The sequence below is a fragment of the Nicrophorus vespilloides genome, unplaced genomic scaffold (assembly GCF_001412225.1).
Source record: "Nicrophorus vespilloides isolate i.1.1-1 unplaced genomic scaffold, Nicve_v1.0, whole genome shotgun sequence".
Taxonomy (NCBI): domain Eukaryota; kingdom Metazoa; phylum Arthropoda; class Insecta; order Coleoptera; family Silphidae; genus Nicrophorus; species Nicrophorus vespilloides.
The window spans coordinates 63,658-86,629 of record NW_017100115.1 but is presented as its reverse complement, the minus strand read 5'-3'; the positions used below and the strand labels follow the sequence as shown (position 1 = coordinate 86,629).

The window sequence follows — 22,972 nt, the reverse complement described above, 5'->3', positions numbered from 1 at the left end:
ATTAATTGTGGATTATTGTGAGTAGGTGCTTCAGTCAGTAGCCGTCCGCGACGCCGGTCCTCCTGGAATCGGCAACGGCGTGGATCTCACCGGAGACGACGGCGATGGCGTTAACGCCCGAGTGCATGGACATGCTGGAGCTGGTGTTCGGCTTGGAGGCGGCGTCCAGCTGCTGCAACTTGTGACCCTTGGACATGAGCGAATGCAGAACCTCGTCGTGGAAACCCTCCTCGTACTCGACGAGCATCGGTCTGAGCTGATGGTGCAGTCTTCTGTTGTGGACGGCTTCCTCGAGACCGACGCCCATGAACAGATGCTGAAGAATGACGGCGCTGGTCGAGGTGATGATTTTGAAGCCGCCCGAAGATCCAATCACGAGCCGCAAGTCGCGATTCTTGTCGAGCACGATGGTGGGCAGCATCGAAGACATCGGTTGCCTGTTGGGCGCAATCAGATTGCCGTCGCCTTTCGACGACTTGAAATCGTAATGATGTGGGATGCTAAAATCGATCATCTCATTGTTGAGGATGATACCGGTCGACTCGGAGGCGAACATCGAGCCGAAGCTCAAGTTTATCGTGCTGGTAACGGAGACGGCATCTCCGTTTGGTGCCAGAACGGCGAGATGCGAGGTGCCGTGATCCGGGGCCGCCGGTTTACCATGCTCGAAGTAGTCCTTGGGACTCGGATAGATCGAACAGTCTTTCATCTTTTTGATGATGTCGCGGACGACGGCTCCGTCGTGCTGTTTGCTGTCGTTTGTCGCCTTATCTCCGATGCACGGACCGGTCATGGAGCTGCGCAAGCCGAAAGCGAACTTCCAGCACTCGACAAGGCGATGCCAGAACAGATCGTCCTTGCAAGATAGCTTTTTGCTCATCACCTCGAGTATCGTTAGCAGCAGTCTGCCGGATCCAGGAGATGGTGCAGAGAAAACCTTGAAATCGCCGATCACACCGCTGACAGGAGTCAACCACGACGCGCTGAAATAGATCACCCGAATCCATATATTTAGTAAGCAAGTGAATGACTGGCGAAATATCTTTTTTGTTAAATAACCTGTAATGTTTCATGTCTTCGACGGTGATGATGCCTCCGTTATCTCTGATATCGTAGATGAAATCTTCGGTCAGATTGCCGTGGTAGAGGACAGAGGGGCCGTGCTTCGCGACCATCTCCAGGGTTTCCGCAAGCGCCGGTCTCAGCATTAAGTCACCCTCCTTGTAGAGGTCCCCCGTCTGCGGATTAGTCATCAGATCTCTGCGAGAGATAGGTGGGTGGCAATTAGTTGTAAATCGGATTGCATTGCAAGCTTACTTACAGACTTACTTGATGGTGGCCGAGGCGAGGATTTCGTCGCGGAGATGGCCGATCATCCGCGCCGTATAATGCGTCACAGTCACCCCGTGCTCGCAGAGATCGATCGTCGGCTTGAAAATGTCATACCAGGACATCTTCCCGTATCTCTGATGGAGTGCCCAATAGCCCATAAGTTCCCCGGGAACGGCGACAGAGAGTGCACCCGTTCCGATATCGCCGTCTCCCGATGCTGGTCCTCCGAACATATCCTTGCTAGCGGCTTTGGGCGCCGACTCGCGCGCGTTCAGCACCTCCACGTTCTTGGTAGCACCGTTGTAAAAGGTCAGTAGGAAGCCGCCACCGACACCCATGCTCTGCGGATTTGTCACGCCTTCGCAGAGTAGCGCGCCGATGGCTGCGTCTGCGGCGCTTCCCTCTTCCGAAAGGATCTCACTGTAGTAGTAAAAAAAAACATGTTAAATAATCTGCGAAATGGGAATCGGGTCCGCACCCACAGTCCGATGTTGGTGCAAATCTCCGAATTGGTCACGACAGCCGCCTCCGAGAACTTCTTCTCCTGGTGGACGATCTGCGTGGCTAGCAGCAGGTCCGCCCTGAACGCATTCACCAACCAACCGTTCCCCAAAATCCCAACAACCAGCAACAATCCTAAAACGTTCATCTACTCACATCTGTTGGAACTCTGCTTCCAAGCCGAACTGTCTCTCTGACAGCTTATGTGCACTAGATCTCTGCATTATAAGAAAGCAGAAAAAAAAAAGAAATTACGTAGAAGATTTAGTCAGAAACTTTATTATTTCAATTAATTATTATCGTTGCAGTACAATAAAGTATAAAAGAATAGGAACGGGTCCATTAAAATTGTTTCAAGAAGTTTTCGCTGTCCGCGATCAACTGTTGCAGACGTTCCTTGGTGGCGGAGGTCTGCTGCTCCTTGAGCTTTTCCCGGGCGGCGATGATGTTTCCCCGATGACCAAGCACGTTATGGAAGACGCGCACGTATCGTCCGATCGACTCCAGCAGATATTTCCCGCTCGAATCAAACAGGATTGCGGTTATTGGATCTGCAAATTGTCGTGCGATGGAGTGAGTATAAAGAATAGTATTAAATCGGTCGTTCATCACTTACCGCTTTCAACATCTTCGATAACGTGCAGCAGATCGGCGTCCAACGTGGAAAAGATGGAGAGACGATTTCCGCTGGCAACGGCAACCACATGCGAGTCGGGTGACAGCGCCACCTTTGGCGGATCATTTCCGGCATAGAGACCGGATACCTTTAATCTCAGGAAAGTGCCCTTCCGGAATTCCACTGAAAGCAACAAACATTTGTATTAATCATAATAATAATCGATTTACGTTTTGCAGACTGTTTACCGTTGGTGTAGAACATCTCCCAAGTGTTTTTCGTTTGGGAAACCAATGCCATGTGCGAGGTGTTTTGGTCGTAGGCGACGTCATCGTAATCGCCGACGGGTAGTCCGGAGATGGCTTTGATCTCCTCGAATTCACCGGACGAGTTGAACATGACCTCCCACATCTTGATCGCACGACCTGCTTCGATGACGAAACAACAGTTTATAGAACAATTCTTCATGTAAGTGATGTGATGTTATTGTTAATTACCGCAGCAGATTGATATGAATTTTCCGCAGGGGGATATCTTGCAGCATCGATTCGCGCCTCCCTTGGACCTAGCCGACTCAGTCGAGATGCGACTCAGTTCGTTGCCCTTCATGTCCCAGATAACCAGCGACGTGGTAGAGCAGGTGGCCACATACTTTCCCGTGCAGGCAATATCCAAACCGACGATGGATTCGTCTTCTTCGAAGCCCTACCCACAGAAACAACGTAGCAGGTTAAATCAATTTGTTTTGTAAAGTAGTCGGTTGCGGTGCGCACCTTATCGTAGGGGAGGACCTTGCTGGTGATGCCCTGAGCATTCATCACGATCCCCCCGTCGGGACTCTTCTCCAACTTGAAGGCCTCGCACTCGTTGTTCGCTTTGCAGACGACGAAACCCTTACCGTTCGGTATGAAACGCACCAGGTGCGCCACCCCGTAATCGCGGATGTTGCATTTGACCGATTTCCTGTTTTTTTGGTTCGGATCACGGACATCCCATAGCATCACCGTGCAATCTGCAAGACATCAAAAACAAATATATAAAAAAAATGCATATACTGCTATTAAAAGAAACAAAAAACGCCCAGAGCGAAGATAGTGAAAGTAAGAGAGAAAGTGAAATTGAATTGATGGTAGTAAGCGCATGTTTGTAAGTGTGTGTGTAAGATATATACAGGGTGGAGAAACTTATTTGGCATTTGCTAGTTTCGTCACTTTAAAACAGAATGGGTTTATATATACATATATATCGTGCACTCTCCATTCGGCACGTCGCCAAATCTCGCCTTCACCTCAATTTTCATTATATCTACACTTTTTTCTTTCTTTCTTATTTATATTATTACTATTTCACTTGCAGTGCACTTCAACAAACGCCCGAAATTTCGTTCTCCTCTGCACCAAGGCTTAGATTTGCATTCGTGACTCACCAACTCACGGCGTTCCTAACGTCGAATGTCCATCAAGTCAAATAACACATTTCAATGTCGCTCAACTTCTCCACTCCGTTCACTCATCACATTAATTAGACGTTTATTTTTTTTTAGAAATTGCAACTCTTCTTAATTCAATATTTAAGCTCGTTGTAATAATCAGCTATCTTCCTTCGGAATAATTAGTAGTAGATTTGTCAAATTAATGATGCATTTATTACATGTGTACAATTTCAGTGTTGTACATTTCATCAAACCGTCGGGAAACTATACTTTTGATCGTATTGCACGACGGCTTTTGTGTGTCATCAAGTAGATTACCGTTCTTTCCGTCTGCAGCGTGTTTTTTTTATTCGCATATAAAATCTTTGGATTAACGTCGTGAAAGTTATTTAAACAAATTCATATTTTAACCCAAATCGCGTTTCGGAATAATACACGAGCGATACATAACATTATAATTTGTTTCTTTCTCTCGTGCCGGTCATTTCTTTCTCGCCAAAAACTCTCCTACATTGGCGAACAAATCTCTTTCTCTTCCTCTCTTTCATATATATATAAAAAAAAACCATAAGAGTGTTGTTGGTGTTCGCGTTTCGAAACCTGTATGTATAATGCGAAAGATAGAAAGAGGAGTACAGTTAGAGGTGTTTTCAGTGCAACGGTCGTCCGTCCGTCTGTCTTTGGCTAGTTGGAAAATTTACTGTAAATTTACAGCTACGCCGAAACTACCGCACACATATAAAAAAAATAAAATGATGCCGATTTATTCGGGCAAAACGCGAAGAGACATAGTCTAATCGATTTGGAATTTTAATTCACTCGGAATCGGAACTTTCTTGCTGTTTGATGTAACAATTAGCGTTTGTTCGCCTCAACCTACTTGCTTTTCATCTTTTCCTAACAAAATCGTCTATATACACAATTATTATAAAAGAAAATATTATGCAAAAATGAGGTAGAAGACGGCGGTGGTGGAGGAGGCTTGACCTAAATATCGACTGATTAATTAGGTAAAGACTTTGTTAGGGGGATGAGGAGAGGTTGTGTAAAAAACAATACAAGATTTATTTTTATCAAACGAGTCTTCAAATTTATTTATGTCCGTCTCGAATTATCCAACAGTGATGATATTCGAGTCCGGATTTAATCGCATAATGGTAAAAAAGAATCACAAATTCGCTTTACGTTCATCGGTGGTGGTGGTTCCGTTACTAATACAAAAAGGAGTACAAAACTAATCAAAAGAAATACAAATTAAAACATTTACACATAACGAACAGAAAAAAAAGAAATAGTCGGAAACGGTCGGTCGGTCGTCTGTGCATCTTTTCCAACGATACGAAGAGGTCGACCCGATAGGAGAGATTCTTGCAATTTTACAAACATTTGCAAAACATAATCTATATATCACCTATTCGTCAACGAATTACTATTATCACTCGAGTCGTCGTTGCGCGTAAAAAATAAATTATACCTTATATATAAATCGATTTCAGTCTTTTGGGGTTCATAAATTAATTCGGGGGGTTGCGTTGGGGTCAATTGGGGTCGCTTTTTTTTTTTGTAGGAATGAAGTGTCTTTTCTTATATATGTATGTATATATATATATAATTATCACTTGAATGGAGCGCTTCTCCTCCATTCGCTTCAGTCATTATCACTTCCTATCTTTCTCACTATATACATATAAATAAATTATTATTGCTATTTAAGTAAGGCACTTTTACCGAATTTTATTTATATATATATATATATCAATTTCATGATTTCCTCCCTTTATTTCCAGTAATTACCAGTACGTCCTCGTCGCCGCTGCCGCTGCCGCCGCCATCGCCATCGCCTATGTACGATATCCCATCTCACTTTGCAAAGTGTCCGATGGTCGCGGTCTCGTACGGCGTGTGATGATTCTTTAGAACCTATCAGCCACGTTCTGCTTGATGTACCACACAAGAAGATCCATGGTGGCTTTAGCATCCTCGAAACTGCTGTGACCGTCCGAACCGGTCTGGATGTTGCGTTTCAGATGAGCGGCGACGATATGCCTAAGGGCGCGACGCATCGGAAGACCCTGTGAATGGGGAAACAGATAGGCGGTGTCTACGCATCGGTCATGAACCAGACGCAAACTGCGAAGATCGCCGTCCAATCCGTGCCCGACTAGGATGGACTCCGCACAGACGTGATTCTCTAGCTCGCGTATCGCGCGTTTCAAGGTAATAGCCGGGCCGAAGGGCATCATGTGCTCGGCAGTGATGCCCGAGAATCTCGTATTGTAGCATATGATGTCGTGTTTCGGTTTCACGTAACGATCCATCAACAGTTTGCCGGTGTGATCGACGACGGTGACGCGCGCCAACTCCATGCCGGCCGTCGTGTAGCACATCTCACAGTCTATGGCGAAGATGCCGGGGTTGTTGCGCTGCTCTTCGGTTCTTGCCTCTCGCAAAGTTACAAAGTCATAGAAGGGACCGTTCTCGCCCTCGGAGATGCCGTTCCACACGTGCAGACGTCCGTTGCTGCATCCCTCCGAACCTTTAACGCCGTTGCAGCACGTGTATCTGTGCTCTGGCGCCTCGGGCCACGGCTTCAGAAGCTTACCCCAATGGTAAACGCATTTTTCCGTGCTCAAATAATCCATGTTCTCAGCGTCGATGCGAAATTTGCTTGAGCACCTTACGCACTTCTTCACTTTGACTATGCCCGAGTAACCGCTATCATCGCTATCGTTCTCTCCTCCGCTCTCACTGCTGCCGTCAGACGTGTCTGTAGTATGCGGTGCGTACTCGCGAGCATTCACATTTAACGATTTATTATTGTCCAGTGAATCCAAGATCGACTTTGCCACAGCGGCCGAGCAAGCGGCAATATTTGCCTCTTCCTCCGCCTCGACCGTCGTCGTCGCTGCCGCTGCCCTTTCCGACGCCTTCGCAGCTTTTTGAGCTTCCACCGATGCCGTTTTTGCAGCAGACATATCCGCAGTCGTCGGTTTCTGCTGGTTACTCGTGATCGTCGCATAGGCGGAAACTGCAGAACGCGATGCAGCCAATGCAGACGCTGCCGCTTCCGCGATTGCAGCCTTCTTCATGAACGGCAAATCCTCTTTGTAAATTTTAACATGATTTACAACAGGATCCAGCATAGGATAGCCCATCTTCATCATAGTCTCGGGTGACAAGACTTGCTCTTGCACATACATCGTCAATTGCAATAGCGAGTCTAATTCTATCTGGGTTTTGGCGGTACCAACCGCCGACGAACCATTCGATGCCATTTTACTTTTACGATTCTTTTTCTGTCTTCGTGAAAGTCCTGTTACTGCCTTTTTCTTTGATCTTCCCAAGTATGGTGAAGATGACGTCGACGAAACAGGTGAACTGCTGTTGCTGCTACTGCTACTGCTGCTGCTGCTACTGCTGACGATGATGATCTCTTCCTCGATTTCACGTCCACTTACAACACCGTCGCCTATCAAAGAAAATTATCAATCAATTTCACTTCCCATTTCACATAGAGTACTACTAGTAGTAGTACTAGTGGTAATTGAAGAACATAAGAAGAAAAAAATAATAATAAAAAAAATAATAATATTTCAAACTTATAAAATCACAATCATATCACTTCATTATTATATCTTCATCGTCGAATCAGTATGAATCGAACACTTTGCACACTCACGTTAACCACCCCGAAACTCCCCGGCGTGTATTTATAATTTGAAAAAAGAAAACATCCTAGAAATATAAAATTAATGAAAAACACACTCGCACACTCGATGTCTTATAAGATGTAAAAAAAAAACAAATAATAAAGTTGCGTAACAATGACTGGGGGGCACAAGTTACGCACTTGAGAGATTACTTCGGTGACTTTACTTTAAGTTTTGATAAGCGTTATCGAAATGAAACAATGAAATAATAATTACAATTATTATTGTTATCATTATAATAATTTTTCTCTTCTTTTGCATGTTCTGTCGAATCTGAAGCGAGATAAAAGAAATTCGTCCTTACCTTGTGAGCTGGAGACCAAGTATTTCCCGTTGCTGGAATAGCTAAGATCTAGTACTGATCCTTCGTGTCCTTTCAACGTGGACACGAGCCAGGGATGCTGCAAATTCACTGCTTGCGACTTTCTGGTGGAATGATTCGACGAACCACCTACTCGTTTTCTCACGGATTGCTGCTGCTGCTGCTGCTGTTGGTGATGTTGTCCGGTTGTCGTCTGCTTTTCTTCCTCTGAAGCTGCAGAACGAATATCTGCAACAAAAAGAACAACATAAAAAAAGGTAAGCATATTGTTTAAAATGTTGTTAGATACAGAAGCAGAAGCAAATGATTTGTTGCTGTTGCATAAATTAAGTTGAAAAGAGCCGAATCAAACAAAAAAAACTAAAAAAAAAAGCGCGAGCTGCGAAGGTTGGCGCGCACTCTGTATATTAATTCGGTGCGTTTCCTCGCATTGCAAAACAACAACATCAACAACAAACCATGCTTGAATTTATAATTGGAATTATTATTATTAATTCGTCTACATATCGTAACCATAGCGAGATTAACAATGCTACGCGACCGTTTTTGGTAATGGCACGAACGAAAAATTAAAATCTATCTCTCTCTTTCTCTCTAGGCATGAAATTTAATAATTTTTACATTTTCCGTAGAGTCTTCATCTGAATTGGACGTCTTCTTCGATTGGGGCAGACCAGACAGGGTCCGACCTGTGTGTGTGTCTGTGCATGAGTCAAAGGTGTTTGTTAGCCTTTCCCGGAACACCTTTGACTCACTCGTTTCTGCACTCGACGAGCAAAAAAAATTGTAAACGAATATATTATATTCATTACGATACTACAAGATTGGAGAATCTGAATGAAATTGCGTCGTCGCTATATAAAGTGAGTGCGTGAGAGAGAGATAGATGGAGTGAAGGCCACCAAAACTCGTGGGTCTCGTGCCCGTAATCTCGTAAGGAAGAAGGAGTCGCCGCCGCCGCCGTCGTTTGCTAAAAGTGTGAGAAAAAGATGGAGAGAAAAAGGCGCTAGAGTTTATCTTATCTAGGCAAAAGTTGCTCTTCCTAATTGAGATGACATTGAAAATGCTCGTGAAAACATGTGCGCCGCCAAAAGTGTAACAAACTGCTCTCGTTGGGAAGTGATGAGTGTGTGTGTTCGAGAGAGATAGCGAGCACGTGGTTTTCCAATTGTAACATCGCGTGTGGTCGTCGTCGTCGTCTTCGTCTTCCCTTTGAATGGCAAACGAAGAGGGATGGACGAGGGGTGAAGGCGCACGCGTGCTCTATCTCACTAACTCGCGGCTTCGGGGTGCGTAACCTCAAAAACCACGTGTTGGGGTAGGCCGAGGATCGAATTGGAAATTTGCAAACAACAAACTCTTTCTCTCTTCTCCATCAACATCATCATCATCGCAAATGACTCACTTTGTTTTTCATTTCGTCCACCGGCTTTTCTATCAGCCCCGTTGAAGACTCCCACGATGTACTTCAACAGGAAAAAGCACACCCCGATGAAGGCGACGGCCGCGATCGCCAATTCGCCGCTCTCCATGATTGCTGCTACTGCTGCTACTACTCCCGATTCGTTTTACTTTTTAAGCGTTATATTATACATCCAATATAATTAAAATTAGAACGAAACAGCGAGAGAAGAGCACCGCGCATTCAACGAAATTTCTCTTCGCCGCGAACACTTGCAAACACACGCACGCACGCACACACACTCGATCTTTTTTGTCGTCGGTACAGCTTATGCAGAGGAGGTACGCACAGCGAGCGCCTCTTGCTCAAGTACTACTAATACTGGCGGAGCGCGTTACTACAACGACGGACGGACGATTCGGTTGCCCGGTGACGGCGGCGGCGCCGACGCAACACGTGACCCGACGCCCCACGGCACAAACGAATACGAATATCCCGCCTTTAACATAGTCAAAAAAAGAAGCGCTTTCTCTCGTTTCCCGTATGAATAATAATAGAAAATTTTCGATAGTTTTTTATTTTGTATATATATATGAGAGAGAGACGCGCACACTCTGAGAAATTTCGTTCGTAACTGATTGGAATCGAAGTAGGCCCGCGAAGAAATAACGCGGAAAACGCGACTCGGAATGCGCAGAATCCCGTTCGCTCCACTCTTCATCGCGCTTTCCAGCGAAATCGACAAAATTTTCAAACAACAAATAACTAACAATCTATCTATTTCTATACATCTACCAACAATTCAATCGCTATTGAACTAGTTGAAGTAGTTATTTGCTGTTTAAAATGATGATGATGATAATATTAAAACTTTTTAAGGTGTACTTACATATGATGATGCGATGAAATGTACTCGAAGTTTGCACTTGGTATGTTAACTGATGTAACTGTTAAATGAAACTGACTAACTATCACTGGGTGCAAACTCTATTTAAATTCTAAAGTTGCAATTAGGGGATGATATTTTCAGCAAATGAAAAGTGGTGGTGGTGGTAAATTTGGTTAGCACTTGGTATGTTAACTGAAGTAACTGTTAAACGAAACTGACTAACTATCACTGGGTGCAAACTCTATTTATATCCAAAAGTTGCAATTAGGGGATGATAATTACTGTAGTGTAGTGGTGGTGGTAAATTTGGTTAGCACTTGGTATGTTAACTGAAGTAACTGCTCAACGAAACTGATGCTCTACCAAGGGTTGCAAGCCTTATTTATACCAGGGTGGGTGGTGGAGGTATTAAGGGGGTTGCAAGAAAAGTTGAAAAAGGGAAAGTTCAAATGGATAAACAAATTACCTTTCTATCTACCTGCGATGTAATTGCAATTAAGGAACTTAGAAAAAAAAATGAAAACTAGGAAACTATGGTAACGAAACATATGATTGATATTGTACATATGCAAACTAAACCAAAGTTAAAAACAAAGTTTGTTTTAATTATAAACAATTCAAAATCAATCATTTGATCTTTTTTTGTTACCTATCTGCGATGTAATTGCAGTTATGGAACTTTGAATAAAATTAAAAATAAAAACTAGAAAACTATGGTAACGAAACATATGATTGATATTGTACATATGAAACAAACCAAAGTTTGTTATTTTTATAAACAATTCAAAATCAATCATTTGATCTTTTTTTAGCTATCTGCGATGTAATTGCAGTTATGGAACTTAGAAAACAATTAAAAATAAAAACTAGGAAACTATGGAAACGAAACAAATGATTGATATTGTACATATGAAAACAAAACAAAGTTTGTTTTAATTATAAACAATGCCAAAATCAATCATTTGCGTAAAATGTTAAAATGCGAAAGAAAGAAAGAAACGGTAAAGCGAATTATCCGCGCGTGAGATATGATAATGGTTACGTGTTTATCGCGAAGGCCGCTCTTCGGAGACAATGGAACAAAGATGACAATCGATGGTGTTGTTGTTTCGATGATGACGATGATGATTGCATGATCTAATCGTTTGTTACCTTTCAGATGATGATGGGCGTCGCGCGGGTCGCCAAGGCGACGATCCAAACAAATCGGGATCATCGCGAAATGTAATTAACATATACGTCCACAAAAAACAAACAAAAACAAATATGCACTATGGCAACGAGAAAACAATATCACTGATATTATTATAATTAAACAAAAAACAAATCAAACGGTTGCGATTCTTGTGGTGCGCGGAGAAGTGATGTAGAACTGGGTTTGGAGGCGCGACACGCGATAGGTTTTTTCTTTTTTTATAAATCGCGTTGTTAATTCTCGGGATTACGACGACGACGACGATGATGAAAGCCGCGGGAATAACGCGTAATGTGCTGTTATCACGGGAAATCGAGAGAATGAAATCATCGCCGTCGGAAACCACGTTCGATTCCCGCATAATTAATTACGTAACGCGACTCGCGACGACACGCGCAAAACATGCATACATGAGAGAGAGGAAAACACAATGTGCATCATCATAATCATCTCATCATTTTCACGGAGAAGACGAAGATGAAACAAAAACATTGCGCGCTTCGGCCTCCGCTGAAATCAAAGTCACGTCGGCCGCGATTTCCACAAATAGAACGAATTTATATTTAGTTTCGCGTGTGTGTGTGTGTTTGTGTACATTTTTGACGCCTCTCCTCTCGCGTACTTTACACTCTTCGCATCTGATATCATCAAACATATCGTGTTGTGAGAAACGTATGTTAAATCGTTGTGGAAATCATCAATCACATTATTAATGAAAATAAGTAACGAAGTAAGGTATATAAGAAAATAAGTTTAATTAAAACTAAGTAGGCACATTTCAAAACAAAAATTCAACAAATTTATTAATATGTAATATTTGTTTATTTATTTTATATATCGAAAACAAGTGAAAAATCACCAAGCAAACTTGAATATACAATTAATTAGTATACAGGAATTACAAATTAATTTGTAATTTTCAATTTAACAAGAATTTGTTCAAAAATTTATCGGGGAAAAGTAATTTTATTGAGTCCATAATTGAAGAGTTATTGTTATTATATGCAGGTAGGAAATTTTTAGAAAAATATGAAAAATTACATTCCAGGAATTTTTAGACAAATCGAGTTGCAACTCTGTAAGGTTTCCTTTCGCTTCTGCGAATCTATTTATTATTACCAAGGAAACGTTCTGTAAACATAAAGACAACAACAACAAATACAACAACAACAATCACCATGGAAACATGATTAAATAATTAATTAGGATGCAGGTAATAAATAATTGAGTGTCGTTTTCAATGATTAATTTGTAATTTTCGTTTTAGCGAGAAATTGCACAAAGATTTATCGGGGCGAAAACATAATTTTATTGAGTCGTTAACCAAGGAAACGTTCTGTAAGCATAAAAACAACAACAACAACAAATTTTAGTTTAGATAATAGAGTTGTTCAATTTTTAAAGGGAAAACAAGTGAAAAATCGCCATGGAAACATGATTTATTAATTAGGATACAGGTGATAAATAATTAACTCGTTTTTAATGATTAATTTGTAATTTTCGTTTTAGCGAGAAATTGCTCAAACATTTATCAGGGGAAAACATAATTTTATTAAGTCGTTTATAAATGCAGGTAGAAAGAAAGCAGTAAAATAAATGATTGCAATAAAAATTTAACTATTTTGTTCTTTTTTTTTAGAAAAATGTAAAGTTACATTCCAGGAATTTTTAGATAAATCGAGTTGCAAATCTGTAATGTTTCCTTTTGATTCAGCGAATCTACTTATTGTTACCAGGAAACGTTCTGTAAGCGTAAAATTTTCTTTCAGAGAAACTATTTAATATTACCATGACAACATTATTGATATTGTAGGATGCAAATGCATTTGTAAAGTTGGTAAGAATTTGTTGTTGATTGCAATTATTAATTAAAACAATTGAATTATGTTTTATTCTAGGAAGAAATGTGCTACGATACCGAAGGGAATTATTTTTAAAATTTCCAAGAAAATCATTTCGGCATATTAGTAAACAAATAACATAATAAAACTTAATTTTGTTTTAAACGATTGCTTAGGAAAATATAGATAAAGTAAAAAAAGAAAGGAAAAAAAGGTAAGGTAAGGTAATTTTATTGCACCTACAGCGGATTCTTGGAACGAAATTATCATGTTTTTTTTTTAAGAAAAATATGATTTCGTTAGGTAAACAAAACGTAATCGAACTGTGAATATACCTGGATTTGGAATAGGTCAAGAAAATTATGTAGTTTAACACATTGACGACGGCATGACCCACCGGTGGGTCATTAATTATAAATAAAAGTTTCGTTGCTATGTACGCCACTGATTTTGACTGAGAATAACCTCAAATATCTTAAGTCAATTACAAACTTCAAACGCCAATACATTTCTTATACATATTTTAATAATTCTTGAAGCAATTTAAAACAATACGTGTTATTGTGATATAATTGAGACATACTTTACAAATTAACTTGCGAAACATATTTGAAATTTTCATTGATCAATGATCAATTTGCAATGATCAATTATTATTATTGCTTATTATAAAACCTATAGCACTTTTTCTGCGTTTCAAGAAAATTCGAATCCTGTTGGGAATATTTATTGAATATAACAAAAATAAAATAGGATCATTCAATAATAGAAATGTTTATTTATTTTTATGAACATCTTCGATTGCTTAGGAGCTGAGCAGCGGCAGTCTGCAAAAAATTTAAATATTTTTCCCACAATTGTTATAAATATCATTAAAAAATGTAAAAGAAAAATTTAAACGTTTAAAGGTTATAATTGACGTAAAATATTTGACGTTTCAATCAGTCCATAGGCGTCCACGAAAAATTTTCTGGGGGCAAGCAACCCGAAAAGCGCCGTCCTTAACGTGTTAAAAGTATGTTGAATTATTAATTTATTTATAATCATAATTTTGATGTAAAGAAAAAAAACTAAAGCTAAAACAAAAGTGTTTGCCAGTTTATCGTTAATTCGCGATATGTGATGATGATGAATAGAGGAGTTTCTAGTCTAGTGGCGAATTGCAACATAATTCTCGATCGCAGCAACAACAAATAACAATAACAAAATAAGTGCTGCGCAAAATGATTGCTACGATCGTTACAATAAACAAATTTCGATTGATCCTCTTTTTTTTGTTTCTTTCAGCGATCCAGACATCCATAGCGACGAACAAACAACACCGCATGTTGACAGTTTGTTTTACGAAAACAACAGAAAAAAAAAACAACAACAAAAACAAATAAACAAAGTGTCAGCTACGTCAGAAAAGTGTCGCTTTTTTAGCGGATGGAACACGGGAGATGAGACGAGATGCGATGAGANAAAAAAAAGAGGTCAATTTGCGAAAGGTCAGTAAAGTGTGTCTCTGAATGTGTGCGAGAGGTTAAATTTAGAGATGGACGCGGGAACGCTCTTCTTCTTCTTCTTCTATATATATTTATATCGTATTTCTGTATGTTTTGAGCGATTTTCGGTGACCTTCTTTATCTTGATTAAAGTCGAAGCGTCGAAGGTCTTTTCATTATTATTATTTTCTGTACGAAAATCAAACGAGGAAATATTTAAATATTTAAATCGAGTCGCGACGTGTACGCGATTACGACGACGATGTTCGTTTGTTCGTTCATATGTTTTCTCTGTGTACGCGCGCGGGCGCAGGAAACGCGAAGGCCGCGGAGTAAACAACCTGAAACAAATGAAAAGCAGATCTCTCTTGATCATGATGATGATGATGATACACACGATATCAGCTGATTATTGATAAATTTATAATTAAACATTTAGAAACACAGCGCGAAAGACAAGGAACGCAGACGGAAGTGATCTTGTTTGTCTTTCTTGTCTTTGTTTGATTATTATACGGAAATTGGTCGTTCAACTTGTCGGCCGTCGCTCGTAAATAAACTATTTCCTATAAACAAAAGAGCGATGATAATGAACGTCGTTTCGATGGAAACGGTTTCTGCGATTTGCGAATATGTATATTTTCGGTTTCAATGAGTCAATTGTTTGTTCGGCTTTAAGTTTAGACTTTTTTTTTTATAAATTTAAATTTATCATTTACGCAATAATTGCTGTTTCCTTTAACTACTATGTACATATAAACATATAGTTTTTAGACTTGAAACTTTACAAACTTTATGTTGCATTGACTATATAGAATTGTTTTAGTTTGCATTAGGATTACTTTTATTATTGTTTCCAACTGGTATTAGTAATAGGACGTTTTTAGAATGCGAATATGTAAGTAGATAAGAGTGCTAAGAATAGTTTGCAAGTGTTTTTTTTTATCAAAGTGAACATTTCTGCGATTTTGGTGTTTAGGAGTTGCACCGCGATCCGATATATTGTATGTATGTGTGTCGCTCGAATTCCATCGTCCCGGGGCCGGCCAAGTCTTGTTGGATGGACGAACGGATGGTTTTGTTCTCTTCGGAACAGTTATAAAGAGCCTCGGGTTCAAGCTCTTGCCTCCTGCAGCCTTGAAAGTAACGGAAGGCGGAAGAGACGAGAAAAAAGAGACTATCTACTGCGTGCATGTGTGTGTGTGTGTGAGAGAGAGACGCGTACTTAGACACACACAGTTATTACTCGCGATCACGTCACGTCATGGACGACGATCTCTTTGCTATTACGAAGCGGTAATTCACGTTTTTCTTCATCATTACTTTTGTTTGTTGGTTTTTTTTGTTTGTTGCAGCCATGGCGATGAGGATGAGGCAACGTTTGATCCTCTGGCTGATCGTGGTCGGATTCATCAACGTGGGCCTCGTCATAAGTACATTTTTAACATTTGACAAACGACGAAACGTCAAATAAATCGAAGCAATGTTTTTTTGTTTTGTTTCAGGTATTCTGATTCAGCTGAAGTCGTCGTGCGAGGGTGGATGAACCGAGTGCAACAAACTCCGTACGCTGTCCCATCCAAAGACGACGGGCTCCTTGTCATGATGATACGTTGTTGTTTTTTTTTTGTTGTTTCTTTACGATCGTTTCGTTTTTCGTCCATTTGCATGCGGCTAAGGAACGATTAATATCGAAAAATCCTTCGACGTGACCGGATTGTCCGATTAGGACGTCGCGCTCATTGCCGCCATTGCCGTCTCCATGGGAACCCAGGAGAAGATGTTGCCTTTCCTCGGCGACCAAGAAAAAAACAACAAAAACAAAGCAGGTGCGAGAATCCGTCATCGTTTCCTGGCGCTTCAAGAACGCGAAACGTCCGATTTCCTGGTCAATTTTCGACGTGCATTCGACGTGCATTCGAACGCTTCCATCCGCAATCACTGATTAATTGCAATTTCAATGACAGCGATCGTTGTTTCATTAATTCGCGTTTCCATAGCAATAACAAACAAACAACGGGTAGCGTGGAAATGCGTCAAATAAGAATTAATAAGAGGGTTTTACCTTCTTCATCCGGCGTCGCATTCATCCTCTGAATTTCGGGAAACATTCTTTATAACAATCATCAAAAGGACCACTTGTAATTATTGTTGTTGTTGTTGTTGTTGTAGTTACGTGCATCGCGGGATGAGCTCATTTCGTATTTGTCGACTCGCGTCGTTTCGAATGAATCGAATCACCTTTTTGTTGTTTGTTTATTATTGCAATTTCGTTATTCGTTATTATCATCGTCGTCGTTGCAGATAAGTTTTATTTTCGGTGCACGACGATTCGCGCGCGCAATTGTAAACACCCTGAAACAACGACAATGAGCTGCTGCATGTTATTGTTTACTTTTGACGTTTTGTTTCATTTGTTTTCCATCGCACGCCATTTCGCAATCGTCAATGACGTCAATTTTAGTTTTAAGCGCGTACGTCATACTTTAATTGTCATGTGTGGATGTGTCATTTTGACGTATCGCTGCTGCGATCACAGAGATTGATTGTGATTTCGGGTAAAGAATCACGTGTGCGAATATCATTGTGGTCAGCAAACGGACGATGATGGAAAGATCGTTGCGTATGTAGAGTGCACACACACACGATGATGATATTATCATCAAGACACGAGAGATCGAAATTGGATAATGGTGAAGCGAGAAACGAAATTGTAACGAAATCCTTGACATTTCAATTAAACTTTATTTAGTATAGTTTCGTTTCGTATCGTTTGATCGCCTTTTTAACGCGATGCGTCTCGAAATTGTGCACACATTCTATCCCATTTTTTTGTTTTATATCTTATGACCCAACATTCGATTGTTTATCAGCTGCCGCTGTAGTTGTTGTTGTTGTGTTTTATTTTTGTTTTTTTTTGGTCGCGTTTTCTATAATTATCGCAATTACGCGGCACAAATATATGTGTGCACGTTATCGAAACGCTCAATCTTCGCTGCAATCGGAATCACTAACCTGACTTAACGGTCGCAAAAACAAAAACGAGGCTGACGATAATAAAGCGCACTTAAATATAAAAAAACTTACTTGCTGAATGCGTGGGCGACATCTGGGGATGATCGCCACCGCCGCCGCCTCCAAAAAGAATACGAGAGACTCATACACGTTCGTTTCGACCTGCAGATAGGCACGTAACCGACGAAGAAGGGAAAAAGCTATTGATGACGATGATGATTGTTGTGTTCGAATCGAGTCCACTCAGCGATATCGATTTGTTTATAGCAAACATCGATTGCTGCATCCAAGCAACAACAACAACAGCAACAATAAACAAACGCATATTTCGAAAATCGCCGCAACTTTTCAGTCCCCTTATGCAATCGTCGCTTTATTATTTATCGTTCTGTTTTTCTCGCTTCTCGTTTTATATTATTTAATGTTTCGTCGCATCCGTAAATAAGTCAAACTGCAATACATTTTTGCAACGTAACGAAGGTTTCTCTCTATTTCCTTTTGTTCTTGTTTTCAGCACGTCCGGGGTTGCAATTTGATAAGGTGATTGAATTGATTGTAGACGACGACGATATATGCGTCGCAATTGTGGGGGGAATCGCTTTAATTTAAACAGCAAGGTCGAATTTATCGATAATTTTTGTTATTGCACTCGTCGATTCTTTGCTATTTATTAATTGATTAATTAGTTTTACGAAACAGACAAACAGCAAAGTTCATCGGCTGCGCTACACATGTCCACGTTGTCGATGATGATGATGATATTTAGAAGTGCAAATCTTTCCATTTTTTTCGGTCCACGTGCTCGAGGAAACTTCGAATTTCTAATCTCCACCGCATAAACATTTCACATCTATTTTGAAACATTGAAAACATACTCGACGTTTGCACGTCTAATTTGACGTTAGACAAAGTTGACGTTTCTTCAATTGTCACACTTTGATAATTGAAACAAATAGAAACTGATAACATTTGCGTGACACACTTCCAACTTTTTGTTATAGTTGAATGTAAAGTTTGTCGCAATTGTCGTTAGAATCAATTTAGTCAACTCGACGATTGTTTGTTTTTGGACGAGTTGCGAGACGATGTCAAAATATAATCGCACACGTTATTAACGTTTATTAAGAGAAAGTTGACGTTTATGGAACTGAATAATTTGTATGTGCATATGATGATGATGATACACTTTCATTATTAGATCAGTTTGCAAACTTTTCATCTGTCAACAATTAACGTCAATAATCTAGTAATGTCTTCCTAATGTCGCAAAAAAACAAAAGACATGTATATTGCACGGCGATACAACATCTAATTGATCGTTTAATTTTAAATAAAATGCAAATCGATTCGAATCGTTAACAGCAACGGACGGAGAGAATGAATTATTAATAATCGGTTTCGGTTCAACACCACAACACAACACACACACACATCGTCGTAAAAGAGCGCGACGGACGACTCCGAAGGCCGAAACGCAGTTCATTTATTTCCACCTCGCGCTCTCTCTCTCTCTTTCTCTCACTGCCCTCTTCGATGTTTGCGCAATTTGCACAAAACATATTCAATCGTTGTCCATCCAAATTTTTAATTAATAAAAAAACAAAGTCTTACAACATAATCCTTCCGATAAAAAAAAAGAAAGGAAATAATGTAATCATCACTTTAACTGAAAGTCTGATAATCGATTGATAAACGAGGCAATCTCGTCTGTCGATTATCGATCAGATCGAACTCGACGTTTCGATCTGATTGATAATGATTAAATGTTTTTTTCGGTTGCTATGGAGATCTTGATTCCCAGAAAGATGACGATGAGTTCTAATCGTGGCGCACTCCCTAAAAAAAACAATCGTCAATTTGTTTGGTTGTCATAGAGATGTAACGAGGAAAAGCGTCATTTCCATAGATACTGTAATAATAATTTTTGTTTTAATAGATACGTCGAAATCCAAAAACCCGCAACCCAATTAGAGTTAATTTATTTATATATTTATTTTACTGCTGCCGCTGCTCAAAGTCGTTTTTTTTTTATTTGCGCAATTCATCCGTATTCGTTTCCGCGTTTCTCAATCGAATTGATTAGGGATTCGGTAATTGCGTATTCCGTTCGTCATTACTTATATTACGAGTACGTGTGTGTGTGTGTATGTATGTATTTCTTTTCACGTTGTCGAAGGAAATCTTTCCTTATACAAGCACCGACGATGCGCTAATGATCTGGGGCCGCCGGTGAGTCACGCTCGGCCGTGGATCCGCACAGATGGTTCGTGCAGAACCATAGGACTCTTTAAGAATTGTTGTTGGAAGAAAGAGAGATGCGATGATGATGATGAACAAGGCGATCGTCGGACCGCAAAGTCCGATCCAGAGCTCTTTGATCCTCCCATGACGACGGGGACCAATTAAAGACGTACAATTTCTGTCGCCATGGCATCCATAAACTATCGTTTGTTTTTTTGTTTAATGGGCTACTTAAACTTGTCTGCGCGGAAAGTTTATTACCAATAAAGATTACCAGCGAGCATATTAACCTTGCAAACTATTGCCAACTAACCGTTACCGAAAAGAAGCACGAAACTTTGTACGTTTTCAAAGTGATTGTGATACTCCTTGTTAGCGAAACGAGATCACGATCTGCAAAGAGAAAGAGAGTATTCCAGCAGCAGTAACAACAACTACAAAAAAAAGTGAAAACACGTCGCGACGTTTCTTCTCGCTTCAATTAAAAAAGTGAAATTAGAACATGAAAGATATTGGAAGAATAGGAAAGAGAGTGAATGAATTTGAAGGAGGATTGCGTTAAGAGCGATAGAGACAGAGAGAGACGTTAATAATTGATGTTAATGATAGAACTAAAAGCATTGTTTGCCATGGTTACGGAACGACCCACTTCGATTTGCAACGATTCTGGCACAAAGTCCCCGAAACCTAATCCGATGACATATTTATATGCACTGTGTAAATACACACATGCAATATTCGATTTAACAATTAACACCGCGAACGCGCGCGCCACCGGAACTCTTTGACAGTTGCTGTTGTTGTCTTAGCCATGGAAACGAGCATACAGCGTCGCCGGTACTTATTGTTACCGTGGTTACGTATAAATTGGCATTGAAGTTTTTATAATTGAATCGGAAAACAATATAGTTGAAAGAAAGAAATAATAATAATAATAATAACAATGATGATGATGAAGGAAGCGAGGAATACGTTTTTCGATTATCAATTCACAATTTGTTCATCTATTTGAATGGGAACGGACGATTGCGTGCGCCGATCCGAAGACGAACTGTCACTTTAAGTACGTTAAGGGTTGTCATGGAGATGAAATTAATATCAATTCGGATTTGACGTGTTGCCTTTTTGTTATTTTGTTAGGAATTGGGAGCGCGTTCCGGATTTTGAGTTCTTTTGTGTGTGTGTGTGTTTCGTCATGTGATTTCGTCGTGTCGTGTTCTTTATTATGCGGACGCGAATTGGTACAAATCACAGAGAGAAAAAGAGACAGATGCAAAGAATGTTTTCTCCGAGAGTGAGCGGACGTCATCTGCAAATATCGAAGGGTGCTGTGGAGAGGAGGAGAACGTGTGATTCGATAACGATTAATCCTTTAAAAGGATCAAACGCGCGGAGGAAGAGAAAGTTCTCTCTTTTTGCTTCGCGTTACTTTCGTTTTTCTCTGATGCTGATGTAGCTGCTGCGACGACGGCGGGTGGTTGCTTGGTTACGAACCTGACCCACATTCCGATCCTCGTACCTTTTTGTTTTTTTGAAATAATAACAATAATAATGTTCGTTTTCTTTCTTCATTTCTTTTTTATTCGTTTTCAGAGACGCTCGAGAAAGGAACGAGCGGACGGAGCAAAAGCGGAGACTTTTGAGTGGAATCGGATGCGGGATGAGAGAAGGAGGTCATTTGCATCCGCCTCGGTCCAATTCACCAACACACACACACACACGCACACAACGAGAGATCGTTCAAAATTCAAATAGAGACGAGAGACGGACGGCGCCATCTGTCGCAGCGCGTCCCGAACCTTCTCCACTCATCTTGGACAAGAATTTAGGCGGGGGAAAAGCAAGTCACCGCTGTTGGTAAACAAAAACGGAACTCCATACGCACGCACTCACGCACGCACACATAAATTGCAATTTCAAGTGTTAATCGCAACAAAACTAATAACTATTCTATGAGATTATAATTACCAGTTCCATTGTTTGATCGTCGAGCGTTGTTCATCTGTTATTAGCTGTTCGTTGCTAATGCCAATGTTGTTTTTGTTTTGTTTTCAGCTCTTCCATTGGACCGTCGCGGCGCTCTGGATCGACTGTGCTAATAGAATTCGCGCGAATCCCCTGATCCCAGCATTCAAACAACTTCTCTTATTTTCTTATTTTAAATCTCATCACTCCTTCTCTTTCTCTCTCCGAACGCATCCAGATGATAACAATGACGCGAGTCGCGCCTTGAAAACATAAAAAAAATAACAGGTAAATATTATTTATTTACATTTCGTTTCATGCAATTCTGCTGTTACTGCTGCTGCGGCTCTCTCATCTCTATTTACTGAATTTCTTTTTTTTTTGTTAAATTTTGTTTATTATTACCACTTGTTTATTTGTCGCGTGGAAACGAACAAATTATCTGTCAGTGGAGGTGTCTCGTTCATTTTCATTTTTCCTTCGCGTTTTTCCATTTTTTTTTGACTGTTTTTCGCGTTTTCTCGCGTTTCCCTGTCTGCCACCGCTGCTGAAGACATGAGCCGACGTGGAGGTGGTGGACGATCAGGAGGAGGCGGGGCTCGTGCTTCGTCGCCGGTAATGAGGAGTCCGCCCCCGCAGCATCCGTCGCCGCCACCCCCTCAAAGGATCGCGCCAATCACGAAGCAACCAACACGTCAGCAGCACACGTGAGTGCACAACAACACTTTTATTTGCTTTTGTTTCTTTAAATTTTTGGAATTGTTTTCGCAATGCGCAGTTTAGCGCATTTCGTTTCCTAAGTTTCGGCTGCCAATCGGCAATGTTCGGTATTGCAATCGTTGCGCAAGTTGCATATAGTTTGTTTTCTCTTTGATATATAGCATTAACTATTATTACGTCACGTCGCTAATAGTTACTAGGAATTGTTGCGCTATTATTTCTAGGAAGCAAAATATTTTCGAATTCGGCTTTTTGGCGCTAGTTCAAACAATTGCGCAATTTGCGCGCAACTCGCAAGTTTTGC

The 22,972-nt window shown here is 40.6% G+C and overlaps 2 protein-coding genes and 2 long non-coding RNA genes across 8 annotated transcripts; 2 read left to right on the top strand and 2 right to left on the bottom strand.

Moving 5' to 3' along the window:
* Positions 1-13: 13 nt before the first annotated feature.
* LOC108568768 (gamma-glutamyltranspeptidase 1-like) lies at positions 14-1,981 on the bottom strand. Its single transcript, XM_017930050.1, has 4 exons — positions 1,815-1,981; positions 1,330-1,770; positions 1,060-1,260; positions 14-983 (listed from the first exon to the last, which is right to left on the bottom strand). The coding sequence occupies exons 1-4, from the start codon at positions 1,979-1,981 to the stop codon at positions 35-37; spliced, it is 1,758 nt and encodes a 585-aa protein (XP_017785539.1). The 3' UTR covers positions 14-34.
* Positions 1,982-2,130: 149 nt separating this feature from the next.
* On the bottom strand, positions 2,131-22,044 carry LOC108568790 (transducin beta-like protein 2). Of its 4 annotated transcripts, XM_017930078.1 has the most exons (7): positions 9,319-10,164; positions 7,896-8,141; positions 3,223-3,461; positions 2,947-3,154; positions 2,698-2,874; positions 2,450-2,632; positions 2,131-2,384 (listed from the first exon to the last, which is right to left on the bottom strand). In XM_017930078.1, the coding sequence occupies exons 1-7, from the start codon at positions 9,443-9,445 to the stop codon at positions 2,176-2,178; spliced, it is 1,389 nt and encodes a 462-aa protein (XP_017785567.1). In that variant the 5' UTR covers positions 9,446-10,164; the 3' UTR covers positions 2,131-2,175. The 4 variants fall into 4 exon arrangements, with proteins under 4 accessions (XP_017785567.1, XP_017785566.1, XP_017785565.1 ...); XM_017930077.1 differs by lacking the exons at positions 2,131-2,384; positions 2,450-2,632; positions 2,698-2,874; ... (1 more) ...; positions 3,223-3,461; positions 9,319-10,164 and adding exons at positions 4,945-7,350; positions 21,952-22,044; XM_017930076.1 differs by lacking the exons at positions 2,131-2,384; positions 2,450-2,632; positions 2,698-2,874; ... (1 more) ...; positions 3,223-3,461; positions 9,319-10,164 and adding exons at positions 4,945-7,350; positions 11,357-12,168.
* Positions 12,375-13,230, top strand: LOC108568793. 2 transcript variants are annotated; one of them, XR_001891310.1, is made up of 6 exons: positions 12,375-12,407; positions 12,458-12,612; positions 12,667-12,737; positions 12,804-12,856; positions 12,909-12,972; positions 13,039-13,230. It is a non-coding gene; the product is annotated as an uncharacterized LOC108568793 (long non-coding RNA). The 2 variants fall into 2 exon arrangements; XR_001891309.1 differs by lacking the exon at positions 12,375-12,407 and having other exon boundaries at positions 12,416-12,612.
* Positions 14,700-22,127, top strand: LOC108568792. Its single transcript, XR_001891308.1, has 5 exons — positions 14,700-14,730; positions 16,083-16,160; positions 16,233-16,556; positions 21,577-21,840; positions 22,039-22,127. It is a non-coding gene; the product is annotated as an uncharacterized LOC108568792 (long non-coding RNA).
* The last annotated feature ends 845 nt before the right edge of the window (positions 22,128-22,972 follow it).

Bases quoted from the DNA above. Each gene is read 5' to 3' on its own strand.
- LOC108568768 (XM_017930050.1), bottom strand. From the start codon at position 1,981: ATGAACGTTTTAGGATTGTTGCTGGTTGTTGGGATTTTGGGGAACGGT. The intron at 1,771-1,814 runs GTGGGTGCGGAC...TATTTAACATGT, and splicing joins ATTTGCACCAACATCGGACT to TTTTTTTTACTACTACAGTG. The intron at 1,261-1,329 runs GTAAGTCTGTAA...TATCTCTCGCAG, and splicing joins CTCGCCTCGGCCACCATCAA to AGATCTGATGACTAATCCGC.
- LOC108568790 (XM_017930075.1), bottom strand. From the start codon at position 9,445: ATGGAGAGCGGCGAATTGGCGATCGCGGCCGTCGCCTTCATCGGGGTG. The intron at 8,142-9,318 runs GTGAGTCATTTG...TTTTTGTTGCAG, and splicing joins TGGACGAAATGAAAAACAAA to ATATTCGTTCTGCAGCTTCA. The intron at 7,351-7,895 runs GTAAGGACGAAT...TTTCTTTGATAG, and splicing joins CTTGGTCTCCAGCTCACAAG to GCGACGGTGTTGTAAGTGGA.